Below are 21552 nucleotides of genomic sequence, written 5' to 3'. Positions count from 1 at the left end.
CCTGAGGAAAATATCATAAATCACCTAATGTGACTCCACAACACAGCAGATTGTCAGAGGCGGTTTGGACTTTTGCATGTTCATGCAGTTTTGAGTGTTGCTGTGAACTGTGGGTTGGGGCGTGGTGACGGTTCCCTGTCAGTATGGCATAAAAAAAAAATTAAAAAAACCCTTACACTGAGAACCACAGGGGCTGTTGTGATGCCAAACGCCCCTGCTGAGCCAAGACTCGGTAAACAAAAGCCCACTGTGTTTTTTTAAGAGTCAGGAAAAACTGTACGTTCAGTGAAGTGCACACGCTGCCTCATCACGTACCTCTCTACGCTAATGAAGCTGAAAGACAATAACGGGGGGATGGGGCTGCTTACCTGCGTCACAGAAAGTTAGATATACTATCAGCTGGACAAACAGAAGGCTGTTAACTGGAGGCAGGATGTATCATGTGCATTTCCAGCTGAGATAGAGGAATCTGTCAGGACTTATCAGCTGACGTTTATTTCTGTCAAAATATTATAAAGTTCCTGGAAGCTCTAACAAATCTTATGTCAAATATTTGTATTGTTGTAAGCCTCAAATGCACAATGTGTGACAACAGCTGCTAGGTAATTCTCCATCAACACAACACAACTGATTTTGTTCTGAAGTAGTGTGGGGTCATGGGTGTTGCTCTCTTTAGTGTTAAACAGCCACTATTGCTAATGAAAATCGTTCGCTGTGATCCTTCCTAACTCTCTGAAAATAAGCGTGGCTGTACCAGACTGGATGGAAATTTCACACTCGACCGACACGGCTGCTCGTTTGGAAACTTTCTCTTATATTGCAAAACATAAAAGGTGTAAAAAAAAGATATTATAGGTAAGAAATAAGCCATGCAGTTGTAGCCAGAATTCATCTTAATTCAAATGAGCATTAGCTCTTTCAAATTAAAATGTAAAAATGATTATCAATAAAAACTACTCTTGAGACTTTGTCAGGACTTCTTTCATAGTTTTATGAGTAACATAAACATAAAAGATCCAATGGATATGCAACATCAGAATGCTAACCAAATATAATAAATCTTTACTTGGTCAAAAGCCAAATTTCACAAAAATCTTTCACAGCCTAAGTAAATAACATGGACGAACACAAAACAATCTCTTGTCTTTAACCAGATCGAAGTGTTCATTGTTCACATTTTGCAGAAACCTGGTGATGATAACTGGGCCGGTGACTCATTACTCACCATGACAGCAGCGATGTCTTCAGGGTTATCTCCATCCAGGTCAAACTTGAAGGTCACCATCTTGTCATTGTGCGTCTGCAGCTGACACTCCACCACCCGGTCCACTTTATCAGAGAGCTGCAGAGGAGGACGGAATCAATGGTTAACGACGGGTGTCTGTTTACTCTCTAAACCACCGAGCAAAGTTAAACACAGGAGGAACAATATGTTTTTGTGTGTGAGCAAACATGTGAGTCTACTATAAAATACAGTGTGTGTTGTGCTGTGCACGCTCTGCTCCACTGTATTGTATGTGGTTATTCATGAGCTGTTTGTCTCTGCCTGCGGTCCAAACATTGTCATTAAAAGACCGCAGAGTGTCCTGATCAGAGGAGAAATAAACTGCGGTGACCAGGGGAAGAAAAACATTACTACTGATAATGTTACACAATCAGGGTGGAGCTCCACCGCTCGCTCATCATCATAAAAGCCCTCATCTTCAATCATTCACTCAATCCGGCTGCTTGATTTATTTGTTTATGGCATGTTTGAATGTGTTTTAATGAAGCTGAACTTCTGATTTATTGTACCCCTGTGATGCGCAGCCTCGAGCGCGCCCTCCTCCTGAACAGCTTCCCGGCGGTTCTCCTCGCAGCCGTTTTCTCGCTCTTCTCTGATAGGCCCTCGTAGCCGTCGCTCAAGCCTGATGTCACATCGGAGGCGTAGCTGCAAGGAAACATCACATGCTTCTGGTTGAGAAATGCACCCCGAAAAGCCACCAAAACCACTCCTCATGCAGTAATTTAAAAAACAAATTCATTATCGACAGCAGGAGGAATTCCATCACCGCTGATCGTCTTCATCACACATCATAAAAAGAGCACTTTGGAGTGTCAAACAAAGTCTTGATGTGTTGCAGCGGCACGTCTCTTGGGTGTATAAACAATATAGTTTAAAGAGAAGAGTAAGCAACACGTTTTCGTGCCCTGTTGTGTTTGCACAATGAAGTTTTAGGTTTCAGGGAACTGGAGAACATTCAGCTCATTTTATAAAAAGCTTTGGTCGGCTAATTGCGTCTCTTGGGTCTTTTTGGATCGCTGTGGTCACAGACTCCCCTCCATCTACAGGCTGCAAACATTTACAGGCTTGCTGGTTGGCAGCGTCCACTTGTCTCTATTTAAAAACCTGCACCTCATGGGTAACATTAGTTCAAAGTAAAGCCTCTTTTTACCATTAAACAATAAGTGCATGGAAATTAAACTCGACTGGAATCAAGACGTGTGCTGAGAAGTTAAATTACTCCAACGTTTGGTTGAAAAGTAAATGATAATCTTTTCTCAGAGGTAGAACAAAGCATCTGAGAGGACATTTTAATCTGTTATGGAACATGATACTCAGCTATCCTTGATGTTTATTAAATTTACTACTGACAAGTCAGATGAAGTGTCAGTCATGCACAGGGTTCACCACATCTTCTTATAGAACAGTTTGAGACACTGATTGAGGTAAATACAGTAGTTTGCTTGTGTGCAATGTTCATCATCGTTCCATTTCAGGAAGTAATTTACGACATATAAGATGTGTCTCAATTCAATGGCTGCATTCTTCGAAGTTGCGTCACAGCGGTGCGACGAAGCCGTCCCATTACAGATCCAACTGCTGCATCTGTCAAGGCCGATTCTTTGACGGCTGTTTTTGTTTTTCGAAAAGACAACTATGGAGGATACACGGAGCCAAACAGCAGCTGATTCACATCACTGCTATTGATACAAAGAAGAGACCCCACTACTGTCAGGGCTGTTAGGCTTGTTGTCTGTCGCTGTGTTCGTTCTCTAAATTCAACTACAATGACAGACAACATATTTTGAACTAAATACAGAGTGCGTAGGAGAAGCCCTAAAAGAGATTAACAATCATTATTTGTAGACTTCATCACAGCGTCATTATTAGAGACATTAAAGTCTGAAGATGGAGTCCAGATATAAACCTCTTAACACATAATCTATCGTCCATTGTCGGCTCAACATCCCACCAACATAGAAAAAGGGGCCTCCACAACATCTGAGAGCCTGTCACACAGAAACCAGCGAGGCTCCACTCTGCCTCGCTGCAATAAAAACACAGAGGAGCCTGTCGATCGCCTCCAGCTTGTTGTCACAGCCCCACACATGTAGGAGGAGGAGGAGGAGGAAGAGGAGGAGGAGGAGGAGGAGGAGGAGGAGGAGGAGGAGGAGGAGGACGGGGGGTGTTACAGGGGAAAGACACTTGTACTAAAGTCACATTGATTTCCAGGTCTCTAACCTAAATAAAGAAAGGACTATTGACCTCTGCTGTGCCTCACATCTTTAAAGAAAGAGCAGAGTGTGGAGAGAAAGGAGGCTGGAAAGAGTTACCTGTCCACAGGGGAGTTGAATCCACTCGGGGGTCCTGAGTTGCCGTGTTCTGTGTTGTTGGATACAGCAATGCTCTATGAATAGAAAAGAAGGATGTTGTTAAGTGAAGGAGGATAAAGACGTCCATTGATGTATTTGTCATTTGAGGTTTAGAACAAGAGACAAGAAGAAGCTTGTTCCCCACACTGAAAATGAATCCCTACGTTTACAACTCTGAAATCCCCAAATTTGGTAATAAGCGTTGATAAAAACAGGCATGTGTATGATCCTTGTTTTATATTCAGTGACAGCAGTTCTGCTCTGTTGATCCACTAATTTCTAAATTACTAAGATAACTATTAGCTGTCTTCAGAGGAGGAAACCTGCTGACATTGTGATCCTTTTTGTTCCACTTTTCTCAAGAAATGTTGTTATAATTTTGTCCTGCACTGACTGTTACTTTCCAACCATGTTCTGTTTGTACATAACTCTCCGTCAGCACTGTTTCAGACTGAGTAACGTTGATGAAGTTGGTCTCTTAATGTTTTGAACGTGGTCCTTCTCGCCTCGAAGCCCCTGCCTGCGCTCTCCACTTTGACAACAAGTTCTTCGTCGAGGCCACTCACCGACGGGAAGCGGAGGGCTGGGACGGGGAAACCGTTTGCAGTCGGCGTGCCGGTGCGTGGTGTTGGAGGTGTCGCGGGCGCGTTGAAGCTGCCAGCCTCCAGCGGATCCTGAAGCCCAGAGGAGCTCAGATAGCCGTCTGTCTCACAGTCAGCTGTTTAAACAAAGGACATCAGCCATTAGCATGTGACCGACTGTGGCCTGACGAACTGACACAAACTGTACACACACATCTAATGACCCCAGACTGAGACACACACACACACAAACACAATACACGCAGACAAGAATCAAGTGATTCACAAGGACCACCGAAAGGAATATATGGGCTGTGGTTTTATGTAGAAACTGAGACATTTTCAGTAACTACAGCACACGCGGCAGCACCATGAGACTTCCAGGGCTTGAATAATTCAGTAATCCACAGCTTCGCATTTCACTGTACGCTTCCCATGTGCTCAGAGATCTGAACAGCTTTATATTCAACTGAACCGTTAAAAAACGTCTGTCTCTCCAGAGTTTATGATGACCTGAACACATAATAAATCTTATCGTCAGAAGCTGAACTTTTTTATGAATGAAGTTAAAGTATGCAGTGGGTTTCAATCAGTGGTGGAATCTATCAAGTGCGTTCACTCAAGTACTGTATCGAATTACAGTTTTATGCTACTGTGATTTATCTGACAGCTACTGGTAACTTTTCAGATGACATTTTTCTTGTTAAACATAATCAACTTAAACGTTAAGGGATATCATAAGTATCATACTGGACAAATCGCACGTAGAAATAATAATGAAGTTATTTTCTGATCTTGGTGTTTTTTATCTTCAGGCATCAGGCCCACAAAGTTACGCACGTACTTGAAAACATGGAAATCCCAACAAACCTTTCACTGTATGTGTATGTGTATATTAGGCGGCTCACAGTTAGCAGACGACAGGCTGTTGTGGCGCATGTGGAAGTGCTGGTCTGCCTCGGGCTCCTCAGGCTCTGCAGGATAGTTGGAGCTGACGCCAGAGTCCACCGAGCTGGTGACGGGGGACAGGATGGGGGCCGGAGGTGTCAGGGCCGGGGTGGGAGACTCTGCAGCCACGACGCTGCTGACTCTGGGTGGAAGCTCTGATTCTTCTTCTAGGGCTTCCTGCTCCAGCTTCTTCTTCCGCTCCTCGGCCTGCCGCCTCAGCTTCTCTCTCTGCCGCTTGATGGTCGTCACCCTGTCCCGTATGGCCTTGGCCACAAGCTTGAAGTCTGCCTCGCACACGAACCCGAGCACCACCTGCATAACAACATACAGGGATGGTCAGGGCACAACATGAATACATGTGGATAAGTCATGGTGCATGGTGTGCTGCTGCAGTCCGTAAACAATCCATCCATGTCTGTTGTACTTTGTGACCTGAGCACAGTCTTTTGTTTTTGTGCAAACAGCGTTCGGTATATAAAACGTACATTGTGTGCATTCTCTGTCAGTCTGGAGTCTTGCACTGCCTCCAGTGTCCTGCAGCAAAATGTAAACAATTTACACAGGTTCCTCTAAGTGACAAAGTGACTTAGTGACAGTCTTGTCTTTGATCTGACAAAAGCATTTTTGCGTCAACAACATGTTCTTTAAAACCAGTGAACACTGTGTTCATTCTTCGTCAGTCTGGAGTCTTGCGCAGCCTCTTGTGACACCCAGTCCTGCCGAGTGGGACACTCAGTCCGTAGCTGCCTCTCAACACATAGTCAGATTACAGCAGATCGGCTGGACTAGATGTCCCCTGCTGATACCAAATTTGATCTTGATGAAAACTACCACAAAGAGGTAAACAAGTAAGGAATTGTGGCGTGCATTTTCATTAAAAGTGACCTCTACGGAGGGGGCTCTGGAGGACGTAACAGCCTGTTTCGTAACAAGCAAGAGGGCCATTATATTATTAAAGACGTGACCTCGGCTGCTTCCTGAGACACGCTCTCACATTTCGAACGACTGATGATTAAATGTTGAGCTGTGCCCTTGACACACTCTGCAAGGCGTTCTCTTTATGGGCTGAAGCTCCTTTCAGAGTGTCTGCTGTCATATCAGCGCCGTAAAAGAAGCATAATGATGCCAGGGTGCATTAGTGAGCCTGCTTTCACTGTGTGGGGTCAAGTGGGGATCAAGACAGATAACTCAAAGAGAATCCTCCATTTCAGGCGTAATGTCAGACTCAGTGATGTGGTCTTCTGAAGCTTATTTAAACGTCTGTCCACATTTTCTTCAAGGCATCCCTTTTTTATGAGGAGAATTTTTGGTGGTTTTTTGTGTTAACATCATGTCAGCCTCAATCAGAAAACCTATAAAAAACAAATCACATTTCACATTAAGACTCATAGAACATGCAAGGGATATCTGAAGACGCCTTTATCTGTTCATCTGGGATCAATTACTTAATTTCCTCACTAATGGCTGCCACAAACTGGGCCAGTAAACCAATAAAGGTCGACCTCACGGCATGCTGTCCTCGTGTGTCAGCTTACCATCTCCTGAGCCACCTCCTCAGGCACGTCTTTGTACAGCTCAAAGAGGAACTCGATGGCGTTGTTGTCCTTGTACTTCCCGTGCAGTTTCTTGGTGTCGTCCATGCGCAGCCAGAGCTTCAGGCCCTGCTTCACCGTGTCGTCCTCCTCAGCCAGCTCCACGTGCACACCGTTGTTCTCCTGGAAGAAAGGGTGATCCAGGAGGTCCTGAATGGTGTACCTGCAGTGAGGGAAGAAAATCAGTCAGACTGTTTTTAGATTAAGATCTGTTTCACTAGGCTTCATATCATTTATTCATATGCAGATAATCTGAGATAATGAGGAACATTCTGACAGATCCTGTTAGTTTAATGAACAAAGCTGACGATCCCAGTGTATGTTTTCACTTGTACCTTTCATCGTTGTCCATACGAATGCAGCCCTCAATGATCTCCTTGAGCTCTGGGACTTTGACCTTGTAGAAACTGTCAGGTTTAATTCCCTGTGAAAAACAATCAGAAGAGTCTCATTTAATCTGTAGGGCTGGGAAAGCTGGTGCTTTAAATAGAATAAATGATCAGCAACAATTATCCCTTTATTTGTTGCACAGTTCTGCGACCGGAGGATCTAATCAAAGCAAGAGCAAACACTCCCACCTGCACTGCGTGCAGCCTGCATGACATTCGACTCTGCGATCATGTCAACACCAGAAGAGAACAATGCCAAGAGCTCATGAAAATGGAAAAAACCCAAGACAATCTAATAATTCAAGGGATTTGTTAAACTCCTGATGGCTGGAGGTTCTCCAAACAGAAAATATTCATGCACGACTAACTAACGCACTTACAAGTTAGGGAGTTTTTCTGAGAGCTATCACAAGTATGTACACAGATAACTGCAGAGCTCCCGGCACGGTAAAAACACTGATACGAACCCAAGGAGTCGAGGTCAAGGAGGCGTTTGGCCTGTAGATACGCGAGCAACCAGCTGATGTTAGCTCCAAACACACACATAATTAGATTTACCAGAAAAGGACCGAGTGATTGACTTCTTTATCGCATCCAGAGACTGACATGTCACACAGTAGCAGCTGCCTCTTTCTTTATGACCCTCATTTATTTTCTCAAGATATTTCTGCTTCCTGTTTGAGTGAGATGAAGGACGAAACTGAAAGACGGAAAAAGTGTTTTCCCCCTTCCTTGACTTTTGCTTCGACTTACAGTAACTTTACTGTCTTGAATGAATATAAAAGTGCTGCATAATAATTTCAGCAAAAGCTTCAGTGCCATCGCTGAAATGCTGTTACCTTATAATGTGAAATGTGATATAGAGAATCTGAAGCAGAGCACAGAGGCTTCTTTGTTGGGACACTTTGCTTCAGAGTCCATACAGGCACCTCCGGAATAAATCAGTCTCCCCTCAATTCAAATCTAATTTGGGAGCCTGCTCCTTTCCTGTGGTGACTGCTGTCCAGATTTGATCTGGAGAAATATTCTGGTGCGTCATATTTTAATCAGTCATGACAGAGTAATCATTTTACACAGACATAAGAATGGAGACGTCTTCCAAACAAAATGTGGCCAAACACTATATGGCCAAAAGTATATGGACATGCATACATATATGTTTTTGTCTACTCTTTGTCCGGGGCCGTTTACAAAGTTTGTTTGAAATGAGGGAAATCTTAATTCTACGGCCAACATTATACTTTCTACTTCCACTATTTTTATCTGACAGCTTAAGTTACTGGTTACTTTTAAGACACTTTAAAGACAAGACACAGACCAGAGCTCCATTCCCATTGAGATGAGTAGATAATGCCTGAAATAAATTTCTGGGTGAACTGTTCCTTTAAGTAAACGATACAGATACTTCACACACCACTGGCGACAGCACACAATGATATTTTAGACATCAGTGTGTTTCAGACTTGATGGCAACAGACTGCGGAAGGTTACTCCCTGTTTTAATGTTTCTGGCCACGGTGAAATTAACTTTCCAGACAAAATGCCAAAAATGCTTTAATTGATAAGATTTACTTGTTTTCTTGCATTTATATGATGATAAACTGAAGTTTGCTTTGGATCGCTGATTGAACACAACAAGGGATTTCCCTGTGCATATTTGAGGCATGTGATGCGCTGTGATGTCACCATATTCTGATAATTCAAAACCACACACTTAATCAATTAATGTGGAAAAATAAATTAGCTGCAGCTCTAGCTTATGCAAGAGCACATCTCTGCAGACAGGTTACACAATGTTGTGAGGAGGAGTGGAGGCTGATGTAGCTGTAATGATTGGTGTCCACATACTTTTGGCCATGTATGCTTGAAGGAAGTTTCTCACAGTAAGTCGGCATTTATTTACGTATGAATCCATTTATTTGATGGAAAAAGCTGTGACCACCTGCATGGTGAAACATTTCCAAGACCCTTAAAACACTTGTGTACGTTAAGTTGGTCGTATGTCAGGTTATATTTCGTGCTCTCAGCCCCTTACATAGCCATAGTCATTAAAATACAAGTCAGTCATATACGTAAAAAGTTATGTTAAGTTTAAAGGTTAGTTTTTAATGCTGTGAAAATTTTTTACAGCAGCGGCATTAAATCCACAGATGTCGTCTGTGCTGCACATAAACGTAAAACACAAACAAATCATGAAAGGCACAGCTAATGTGATTTTAATTAAATCTCGCTGCACACGTAAGCTTCTCCGACTGCACATGGAACATTATTCTGTTGTCTTGTTTGTGGAGGAGCCAGACCCACTCTGACTTGTTGGCATTGTTGCTTTCTCACTTTCCAGCCACCGTCAGACACTGTTTGCTTTGCATATGTGACACGCGCAAAAGAAACAGCCCTCTTTGTGGAGTAAAGAGTGAGGCACAATTTCCAAAACATATAATTCTACCATCGCCTGTTCTCACCCACCGTGGCGTCATTCGCTGTGGTTGCCAACTTGAAACACGGCAGCCTAAAGCCACTGCTGCAGTGCTACGGTCTTAAAACTCACTAGACTTATGATATCATCCTGATCCAACATCAGTTTATGTCCCGTAACTTGGCACTGAGCTGGGATCCAAGATGACTTCATCATTAGACAGATATCTTATGATGCAAAAACAAGACTGTTCACCAGAATACAATGTGATGTTACTGCAAGCCACAGATAAATTTAAATTTGTACTTGTCATATGAACCTATCTACAAACTTGCTGTTTTACCATTACCAAGTTGTTTTAGTGTCCAAAACAAACCCAAAAAAATGGCACAACATAACATTTTTATGAAACTTATCTGTAGTTTGCTGAAATGTGAAATCCCAAAACCTATTCAGGTGATGTGCTTTCTTAAAATAAAGGTTTTCTGCAAAGCTTATGCTGCAGTTTGAACAGAAAAACATGCAAACATCAGTGTCGACAGGTTTTCCTATTCAAACATTACTTCATTACTTCAAGGGAATACTCCAGTGAACACAATGTCCAGAACCAGTTAGACAGGATCTTTGAACCATTAAGTACACTGGCAATCAGTGAGTCTTACATCTGCATCATGATTGAAGGCTGAAAACAAAGGAGCAGACAGGTTGTGGTACGTCTCTACTCTCTGAGCTTGTAATGGACAAAACTAAGCCTTTAATAGACAAAATGCAGCTTTCGTTCCACGTGGGCCCCTCTTCTTTCCAAGCATCCAGGATATCCAGGCGTATACACAAGAAATCCTGGTTCCTCTCGGTCTAATTCCAGTTTACACACTGGAAGAAAGCGAACACATGTGGACAATTATCCTAAGTACGGGACCTCCTCCTTCATTTACTCACACTGGTGACTTTGCGGTAGATCTGGGCGGCGTTTTGGCACTCGGAGTACGGGTACTCAGAGGTGGCCATCTCCAGGATGCACATTCCAAAGGCGTAGACGTCGACCGCTTCGTCGTACTTCTCCTCGTACATCTCCGGGGCCATGAACTCTGGTGTTCCTGTCAGGGTTCAGAGGGCAGATGTAAGGGTCAACATTCATTCTAGTACAATCACCTAAAGTACAGTTTCAACTTGATTTAAGTAAACCTATATGACGTTAGTCTGTCAGCATCAGTGTTAGCATATCATTGATGTACTGACAGATGCAACTAATCAAATCTCACTTAGGGAGCACAACAAGCTGTAGACACAACACTGACATTCTTGATTATCATCTTTTTTATCTGACATTAAAAACACGTTTGTATACGTTCATCTGGTCTCATAAACGGTGTGTTCTTCAGAGCTTTTCCCCCGCTGCTGCAGAAAACAATACCAAAACAGTTAAACTGTGGGCTGTAAAACCAAAACAGCAACTGTGTTTCCATCTAATTGTCGAACAAATTTGAGGAAAACTTTTAAAATCTCACAAAAATGCGAGCAGGGTTCACTTGCATCAACTTGTTTGGACAAATAAACCAGGAGAACACAAAGAGCAGTTTCATCAGAAATTGGCGTTAGAAGTCATGAAACGGGGAAACAACTGCAGTTGTTTGCCAAACACCAATAAACCTCAGTGAGGAAAAACCAAACCAGTCGTGTTGGTTGTCTTCAAGTGTATTATTTGAAAATTAATCTCGGAATTGTAAATTCATGGGAATATCTGAGAAGATGACAACAGGAGGAACATCTTTGTCTTCGTAAATCACCTCCAGCAAGTGTAGAAACTTTTTACTATACTAAGGAAAGTTCATGTTTAATGTTAACAATAAAAATAATATAATAATTAGAATAGTGCAATAATTATCATAATTGTTTCGAGAGTAAATAACCAGCTCAGTCTTTGCTTGTTGTTAACTGTGTTTATAATGCTGAACAACATATTGCAAGAAAAAATAACCCCCACTAGATAAACTCATTTTCATATCGATCATCACAACACAACTCCTCTTTATGATTTGGACCTGGTGAAACATACAATACTTCACTTCCAACAAGAATCAAGTACCAACAAGTCTTTATACTGCGTCTGATGGCTGACACTCCCTGCACGTACTTGACGGGAAGGGAGAGATTCCACTGAAATTAAAAGCCATTTGACTAATGATACGGCATTTTAAAATGCAGGCAGGAATTTAAACAGAGGCGTTCGTGGTTGCTTGTGCGCAGAAGAAAGCAGCAGGAGAAAACAGAAGCAAAGTCATTTAAAAGAAGGCTTCATTTTGAGTTCTCAGATAGCAGCAAACTGTTAGATTTAAGCTAAACTGTGTTTTCCTTCCTGATACTTGAAGATGCTTGTGTAAATAATCTGAGCTGGACCAAATTTACACTCACCAATGACACTTTTAGCAAAAGAGGCACTTTTGAGAGTGGCCAGTCCCAGATCTCCTATCTTGACGGAGCCGGTGGGGCCGGTGATGAAGATGTTGTCACACTTGAGGTCCCGGTGGATGATGGGAGGAGTGCGCGTGTGCAGGAAGTGAAGCCCTTTGAGGATCTGACGACTCCAGCGCTGCAGCAGCTTCAGCTTCATCTCCTTGAACCTCTTCAAGTACCTAAAACAAAAGAATGGCCAAGACTAAACATCCAACTCTAAACATATCAAAATATTGGAAGAAGAGAAAGTGCCACAAAGTGATTAATCTCTTATTTTGGCAGCCGAGCGGAAGTTTTAAAGTGAGATAGTTTCCTGAATTTCTCCCAGAATTGGACCTACTCCCTGGTCTTTATTCTGACCTTTTATCGTTGCTTAAAAGGAAAATAAGTTGTCAAACATGTCACAAATCTCCTTTTTTCTATGAAAGACACGACAAGTTTTATTTGGAAGAAGAACATCTGCTATTTAAGAAACGTACCATGAAAAATGAACAGCTTTTAACTTCGATGTCTATCTTTTAAAAAACTGTAAATGCCTCTATTTTGAGGGGGAACTGGATGGAGAGGACTCACGTTTTGAGCGTGCCTGACGTCATGAGTTCAGTCACCAGGATGATGCATTTGTGGCCCTTCACCGTCGACTTCCAGGAGTCGTGGAAACGGACGATGTTCGGGTGCTGCAGGCACTTCAGCATCTCCACCTCCTCACTGAAACGCTGCCGCTCTGCCTTGGTCAGCTTACGGGTCTGCACAGAAAATCATTTTGACTATCATGAGTTTGTTTATGTACACGTGTGTTAAAGACTCATAGGTATTGTGTTGCAGAGATATCCACTGAAGTTGTAATTACACAGTCTGGGCACGACAAAGGAGTGAATTAAAGGGGCGAACAATTCTTGTACAGCACCTTTCAGACAAGAAATGCAGCACAAAGTGCTTTACAACAGAGAAATGACATGCAGCATGATGTAAAATGAAGCCTTCTTGATGAAATAAAGTAAAAATAAGATTAAAGATGCATAAAAACGTGGACAGATAGCTCATGCATGTGCGCCTGTTTCCACAATGACTAAAGTTATAAAAAGCGAACCAGGCGTACATGAACCTACACATGGTGATATGTATCTGGCCCTTGATCTTTAAGACTGACGTAAAACTTTCCCGTTCTCTTTGATGTGTCATTTCAGCCGGTCAGACAGATCATACAATTTCTTAAGACGACAGATTAGGACATCGTATTGATGGCAGAACTCACATCTTAGAGGATTTGCATGAACCATGAGAAACCAGGTTATTCAGCTCCCTGCGTGCATCATCACGGCATCTGCAGATGTGTCTTTGATCCCCAAACATCTTAACTACTATGTCATATGATCACAGAGCCTGATTATCAGATTGAATTGGCCATTTTGTTTTGCTTCATTCATTCAGACAGACATAGTATGTATGATACGTTACGCTAATGTCTGAATTGGAGCAAGGTTTTCCTGTTCTTCTATCATCCTGAATTTTCAGTCGACACAGAAGAAACATACTACTCACTGTAACTTTGCAAATGGACACAAGGTAAAGAATGATCAGAAACATATTGATGGTGTTTAAAAGCCACAAATCCCTTTCTGAACACTCTAGGTAGAGTATTCAGGTTTCTCAAAAGCAGGAAAACAGAGCTGATCCGAGGTTCTAAAGAAACAAGATATGATGTTTACAAAGAAAAAGATGTTCCTCTGAAAACTGATCAAAACAGAGATAAGAGATCATACATGAACACGCTCCAGAGCAGCTGATAAATGAACCCTGAGGTGAGTAGAACCGCAAATAACAGTTATTTTCATTATCGATCCACTTTTGCTATTAAGGTATTATTGTTAAGCTTAGATCCCAAAGTGCTAAAAGTCCAAAACTCAAAGACTCACTTCTCTGTCATGAATGTTAAAGAAAAGCAGCAAATCCTCCTGGAACCAGCAAACGTTTGACATTTGTATTCAAAAATGACTGAAACAATTCACCACATTTTGGTCAAATGAATCTATTACGGTCAGGAATGAACACTGAAGTTAAACTTAAAAGCCAGAATAGACGAGAAGTCCTTAAAGAAATGATAAAATCTAAAATTCACAACTAGACAAACTGTATCTGCTGATGAAGGTTTCGTGACATAATCAACCGCTCCTCGACTAAACTAAATAGACCTTGACGCTTGACAATTGTTTTGTCAACCATAAAAATGCCATTGCACTGACAGTTCAGTTGCAGAGCTCTGGTCTGGTTACATAAGTCAGTAGTAATAAACAAAACATAGAAATCCACGAGACCGACCTAATAAATGACTGTTACTTTAACTAATGAGTCCGCTGCAGGACTGGAAACCACAGGTTCATCCATCTGGGTGACCCTCCGATTACATAATCACATGTATTTTCCAATAAAGGGACCTCTGACTTCACAAATTCAAGGAGGAGGTTTTTCTACAATCCACGTAAAAACTGAACCAAACACTGCAATCATGCTGGACGGACAAAGACATTTTTGTGCTTCCTCCTGGATGAATGGTCCAATTTAGCTACTGTTGGTGAAACTCAGCCTGCGGTGGGTAGCTAGTGGAAAACTCCTGGGAGACTTCAGGAGCATGAATCCTGCATTGAGGCGGATTTCTGGGAAAAATGCTCTGCATATGTTTATGCTTACAATCAACTTGACCGCCACTCTCGCTCCTTCCTCTCTGCTCTCTCCCAGCGAGCGAGGAGGTTCTGCTGCTTAGTGCTGAGTCGCCGCATCAAAACAAGAGGCAGACTGTTTGAGGGCCTTTTTTACCTGCGTCAGTCACCTGTCGAGCTGTCATTTTTACACCGACAACTCAAACACGAGGCGCCTGGGCTCAAAAGCGAGACACAAAGGCTACTTCTGACGAAGTAGGTTTTGATGATAGTGATCAGTTTGTGACGTGAACACAGGCTGCAGCTTGTTCCTCACATGTAAGACCTGTGTCAGAAAGTGGCTTGAAATGAAGGAAAAGATGTTCTGTTACAAAATAATGACTGTAATATGTTTAAAATGTTATTAGATTATACAAATGTTAATGAATCGTTCAACTTTAATCTCATTTCTGCTTCAGACATTTAATTTAATTTTAATGACATCTAAAAGGGACAGTTCATAATTTTCCTCTTAACTTTGGTGATGTTTATCTATCTAGATTGTTTTGGTGAGACATCAGCTGTAGAGACGCCTGCCTTCTCTTCAGTGTAATGGAACAAGACGTCACTCAGTCACATTTGAAAAGCTCAACGCTAACGCCTCTTTCCAGAAGTCACAACTGCACAATATATTGTTTCGGCATCAACATCACAATCCTGCATAATATTACGTACGGCGAATCAACTCAAATACGTCCTGCTACAACGTTTTTTGCTGCCTCACACACAAACACACGTTGCGCAGTTCATATTTTCTGCGTAATCTACAAGAGACATCTGAAACACAATAAATCACATAAATACATAATATAGTTATGTTATTATTTCTCATGCTGTTTGTGAGAGACATGCAGGCTCTGCATCCACAATCATTCTTAATCAGTTAATCAGACAAAGCAGAGCCTGTTTTGGTTGTTTGAAAAAATGCACTCCACGACAAAAAACACCTCAATCATTCTTAAATTTATTTCATATAGCAATATCCACAGACCTTTCCGTGCAGGGGATATTTTCGTTTCTACATGCACCAACTGTATCACTGCGCAGAAGTCATGAAGGAGCATTAAGAGGCTAGCTAACTAAGCTAATGAAGCCGAGTAGGCCACTAACGTTTACATCTAACGTCCATGAGTTGTTGCACGTTTCCTACGCGGAGCGATACGGTTGGTGGGTGTAGTTCGGCACAACAAGAAGATGTGTGGATTATCTGGAGGAACTGGGTCAAGACTTTCAGACAGAGACGCCGCTGTTGTCTGACAGAGAGATTTATTTTCGATTACCCTAAAATTAAAGTTAAGTAGACTAATCATTTTAACTTGTTAGAACATTTTAGCTCATACAACCTGAATTTAATAGTCTACTTTATCTAGTAATTCTGAGATAATCGGTTTCCTGACTTTAGTTCCACTATAGATGTATCAACACAACACAAATAAAGGCATGAATATAAGAGTATGTGTGAGCAGCTCTGTGTGTGATCCAGGGTGAGTGAGTCAGTGGGTTTATGGGTTGCATCTGGATATTTGTGTATGTAAGTGCGACAACATCAGACCCCCGTGTGGCGAGCTTTGTCTCCTGTGGATCTTCGCCTGTTTGCCGCACAGAGTCAGCGCAACATGCCTTTCGCCTAACTGTGGCACGCAGCCGAACCACTTGGAGACTCTGACACTTCCAGAAACCGCAGGATTTACTAGAGCTTGGCACGCTGGATGGTGAGATTGCAAAATACTCAAATGACACACGCAGATGTTTGGCAACTCAAGAGGAGCTGTGAGGAAAAACCAAAATCCTGCTGTGGCAACACTGAACAAGACTGAAGTGTTGAAAGAACTGGAACTGATTTTTTAATGGAGCTCCAAACTCAGAAATTGTATGTAAAAAATGTTTTTTTTTAAAAAGTGTGAAATAGTGGAAAATGAGGTGCAGATGGAAACGTCAAAGCTGTGTTCACCGTGTTGTGTGTTGCTATGCTGTCATCTGATTGCATTGTTATTGGCACTGGCTGATTTCAGGGTAGCTAACACCTCCTCCCAGTAAACACATGCACTTAATCTGTGACTAATGGTAGTAATAAAAAAATCTGCCGTACAACAAGACTTCAGTTTGACTTTAGTCACATCAGATAACTATAGATGGTATCCATATTAAGTCAGGAGCCCTCTGGCATTTCCCACAGTGGGAAAACAGGCTTCTGTCCAACTTTTCCATGGGATAATTCCCTGCATAGATCTTCCACCACTTCTCCCTTTCCCTCTTTGAAAAATGAGGCCAAAAAAGCGTTGCGTAACACTGGAGAAAGCGATGCAGGGGGGAGCCACAAAAACAAACCATCCCCACTTTGAAAAGACGAGTGGGTATATCCATAAAAACAGTCTGGGTTGTGAGGACAGAGCTGCTGCCTAAAGTTTGCCTCACGCTGTCGTCTCGTCCAGCTGGACGTTTTATTCTTAGGTGCTGGGAGGTGTGTGAGTGCGCCGAGTCGGGGGTCTGCAATAGCTGGGGTTGGAAACACTTGGGCTCGGTGCCACAAAAGTGGAGTTACATAAGCAGTGTTGATGGTAGAGGAGCCACCGGCATTAAGAATTCCCTGTCAGCGCCTCTGTTATGACAACCGGGACATGGATGCGACATGTCAGCCAACATTTGCACCAAACCAGGTGGTGTACACTGCAGCTTAAATCGGGAATGAACAGTTTGCAGTGTCCTGAAGTGACACTCAGAGAGATACAGTAAGTCTGACCAGAATTTGGGTGACATCCAGTCAGTGTGGACGGGCTGCGGTGTCTGCAGGACTCTCGACTAAATACAGAGAGAAAAGTAGGGCAAGTGAAAAAAATGGATCCAGTCATATTACTTACAGCCTGCAGGGATGTGTTAAGGGTTGGAGGCAGGGGGTGCAGCAGTGCATATTTTCATATCCATGTCTTAAGTCAAGTCAATTTAATTTATACAGGCTAAAATCACAAATCACTCGGCCTCAGGGGGCTTTACAGTCTGTACAGTGTTCAAAATGAAAGAAATTCAGTGTGAGTTTGGTTCTGTGTTCTGCAGATATCGGCAGTAGAAACGTCTGCCTTCTCTTAAATATAACAGAACTAGATGAAACTCAGGTTGTGGAGCTCAAAGCGGCAAGAGGTACACTTAAAAAAAAAAAACAGCAGCAAGAACCGGTAAGAAGACAGTAACTGGGTCGTGATTTCTATCTATCTATTAATATCTTGAAGCCAATCTCTCAGTTCCATCTCCTAAAATGTTTTAGTTTTGGTGTTTGGAAAATAAAAACAATTTTGAAGACATCAACATGGATCTTTATAAAAATTGTGAAAGGCATAATAACTATTTTCTATTAACTATAATAATAACTATTGATTGTTGGACAGAACGGGGTCAATCATAAAAAGAAACAGGTCGTAACTTTTAATCTCATACCACAGATAATCAAAATCAACTGACAGACTCCTCCCATCTACCTTGACCTCTGTCTGAACCCTTTTAGGGCCTTAAATATAAGCTTTCCATGTTCTTCCCGTCATTAACTTATTATTGGAAGTGCTGCTAACAGGCCATAACTCCTGCGCTCCAGATGCTGACAGCGAGCAGTCCTGCAGATAAAGACCAGAGATCACAGAGACGACAGAGGAGACAGGAGAGAACCTGCACGGCTTCAGAGGTGGTGACGAACGGCTCGCCAAGCTCTGGGATTGAGGTCAAAGGCAAAGCGAGAAAAAAAAACAAAAAAAAAACGCTGTGACCTCACGCCTGTACGACTGACATACCCGCCGTGACTGACATACACTCTGTGTAAACACGCACGTAGGCACTCACACTGGCACAGTGCTGCATTTAGATGTTTGCAGGTGAGAACTGAGGTGGCAGTGTGCTGCGTCCAAAGAAAACCTGACATGTTCTGTAAATGGAGCGGGCAGTGGGAGGTTAGCCATTAATCTCATTTGGATTGAGGACTCAGACCAGCCTCTCAATGCTGCTCGCACACTCACAGTCTGACCTGACTTGTGGCGCCCGGCTAATTACCTGCACCAGTAAAAAAGACAGAGAAGCGGGATTACACTATCTGCCATGTATCTCAATGGTGAAAAGTGGCCTCTCAAGAAAGTTGTTTTCCATTTGGTTTAGATGTTTTCTCTAGATGTGAATATACCTGATAGCTTGACTAGATTTTCTTCGGCTGATATTGATATTTGGGAGTTAAATGTATTTCTATTAGCTGCGACCAGCAGATCTTTAGGTCACCCTGCTGCTCGGTCCCTCTACAAATATTTGTCCACCCGCTGCAGTTAAATGCTTCTTCATTAGGTGGCTGAAATTTCCTTCTAGCTCATAAACATCTGCACAAATAAGTGAACTGTACGAGTCCTCTCAGAAAGTATTGCATCACCTTGTTCGACTTCTTTGTGAACTGTTTGACAGCTGCAAGATCTTGTACCTTTGTTTGCCTTGTTATTCTTAACATCTCTTAACCTGCCTGGTGTTTGCTTTGAGTGACTCAGTAAAACCTCACTTTACATGCCTCTATAAACTGCGCTGCGCTTTCCTTTCAGTACTTTCGGGCCTCTCTCTTCAAATAATCCTCTTTCCTTTCAAACTAAGATTTGCATTACGCAATTACAAAAACTGATACTTTTATCTTTGCACACTATCCAGCTCATATCTTCACGTCTATACATGCCACCTTGTGATTATGGAAATTACATATAGGTGTCCGTTAAATGCTTCAATTATAAAGTGCAAATAAACATCAATATTTTAGACATCTAGGGTATTACCCAGGCGTATCTGTCAATCATGAACAATTCACCCTTTGCGACTTCAAATCTCATACATGGATGGTGTGTGTGAAGACCAGTTTGACCTGTGAAGACTTCACAGTCGACCTCTGACCCGTCTCAGGTCAAAGTCAAATTGGAGACGAGACGACATTCTTGCAGCAATCTGATCAAATAACTCTGTGAGGACAGGAAGCGTTGGAAGGAGTGTACAGGCAGTTCTCTCTCTCATTGTAATGGCATCTGAAGTGTGAATGGAACAAACACAGCGAACCACATAGAGATCACAAGACGCCCGGGAGGATACAGCCTGTACGAGTTTTGTCTTCAGAAAAAAACAGCGGAGCAGTCGGGTCAACATCATGATTGGAGAAGCGTAGCTAGCAAAGGGAGACAGCTGAGTTATGGGTCATCCGATCAAAACTGGTCATGAAAAATGGAGATCAAAGTTTCAATCAGGTGATGAAGGGGACAAATTAAGCTGTTTAACAATCTGAAGCACTAAAATCAAGTTTCTGAAGCTAAATGTGGAGCTAAAACACATTCCTACAGTCTTGTTAGTAACTTAATGTACACTCAACTTATGTGAAATTCGTACTTAATGAAGCAGTGATGTGTGAATTCAATAAACAAGTAATGTGTCACATGAGATTCCTCCATAAATAAACAACATACTTAGCTGTTTTTCACCCATCTGCACACTGAGGGCCATTATTCAAGCCTGTATGCCGGCCGGGTGCACTGGCACAGCGGACATAACAGCCTGTCATGTTCCGCCACAGTTACGTCGTCTGCTGCTATAAAGGGCCAGGGCGAAGCTGAGTGCTCTTAAACCTGATTATACTGCGTGAACCAGCCAGGAAACAGTAATCTTTACAACAGAGAGGTTTTCTGATCAGTTACAGCTACTGAAACTGAAAAAAATCATAAACATTAACCTGTAAATATTTTATTGAACATGAATTAACGTCATTGTTTTTGTTGGAACTTGTTGTTTTGGAGTTTTTGGGGATCGAAAATAAGATTTTCCTTCGATTGTCTGACTTTGTATCACGTAACTGACCGAAGACAGAGCCGTTCTGTGGTCATAAACAGTGATATAGCAATTAACTGATGTCACTATTAACCACTAAACCACACATCAACAATTTAAAATGTCACCGTTTTGTAACTGTGGCTGCTCACCTGAAAAAAGGGGGACTTTTCTCTATGAATAATGTGAGTAAAGTGAGGTAAAGCAGCATTGAAACGTTCGTAAATTAAGACTCCTTCAGGGTCTTAACACCTGCATGAGAGATGTTTTAAATTCAAAAGCAACTGACAGACATTAACAGCTCACAAAAAATGTTATAGGGACTAAATACAATAAAACCTCAATCTAAAATACGAAAAGGATTTCATACAGCCGTAGAGTTGTAAAATAAACTGATGCATAACCTTTCAAAACCATGAAAGCATGAAACTGCAACTATAATTTTACCATCAAAACACATTGTGCTGAAAAGAACATGTATCAGTTCTTGTGATCTCAGCATGAAGCATAAAATGTTCTTATACTCCAACATCGTCTCACTGAACTCAAATCTCATCTCCATCATTGACGTCATCAGATGCAAACTCCCGATCTGATAACAGCAATATCCCAACCATTAATCATTTTAAAATGTTTACGAATCATCTAGGTTACAGAACAACAGGACTCAACAAGTTCATGACAATAAATATCTGACAAGTTTTAAAAGGTATGTCCCTCCTGGGCGGATTCGTCAGATCTTCGGCGCCAAGAAAGACCTGGGCGGAGGAGTAATTGCACACACTTGTTTTTATGGTTTGTTCTTGGGCGTTACACAGGTGGGTTTTGCCAAACAGAAGTCGAAGAATAAAAGCACAAGAATGTCTAAGTTGATGGTTCCCAATGTTTTGTTCAAGTTCAACAGTTTTCTAAAAGGCCTGAAGAAGTATAACTGTCCATTATCCAGTGGATGAAACATTGTTATGAGTTTGAAAAGGGTTTTTACGTGTGACTAATGGCTTTATTGTGTGTTAATGAAGAGTT

The 21552-nt window shown here is 42.0% G+C and overlaps 1 protein-coding gene across 5 annotated transcripts in view; it reads right to left on the bottom strand.

The window, feature by feature from the left end:
* The window catches only part of wnk4a (WNK lysine deficient protein kinase 4a), a 42365-nt gene that overhangs the window by 10983 nt on the left and 9830 nt on the right, over window positions 1-21552 (bottom strand). For all 5 annotated transcript variants that reach the window (XM_037082112.1, XM_037082113.1, XM_037082110.1 and 2 more), the window contains 10 exons: window positions 12590-12762; window positions 11975-12195; window positions 10502-10659; window positions 7093-7181; window positions 6701-6920; window positions 5126-5477; window positions 4203-4354; window positions 3598-3671; window positions 1795-1930; window positions 1226-1342 (listed from right to left, as the gene is read on the bottom strand). In XM_037082112.1, the coding sequence (XP_036938007.1) occupies window positions 1226-1342; window positions 1795-1930; window positions 3598-3671; window positions 4203-4354; window positions 5126-5477; window positions 6701-6920; window positions 7093-7181; window positions 10502-10659; window positions 11975-12195; window positions 12590-12762 (1692 nt within the window). The remainder of the gene's footprint in view (window positions 1-1225; window positions 1343-1794; window positions 1931-3597; window positions 3672-4202; window positions 4355-5125; window positions 5478-6700; window positions 6921-7092; window positions 7182-10501; window positions 10660-11974; window positions 12196-12589; window positions 12763-21552) is intronic.

The sequence above is a fragment of the Acanthopagrus latus genome, chromosome 20 (assembly GCF_904848185.1).
Source record: "Acanthopagrus latus isolate v.2019 chromosome 20, fAcaLat1.1, whole genome shotgun sequence".
NCBI lineage: Eukaryota > Metazoa > Chordata > Actinopteri > Spariformes > Sparidae > Acanthopagrus > Acanthopagrus latus.
This window is presented reverse-complemented; position numbering and strand designations above follow the sequence as displayed.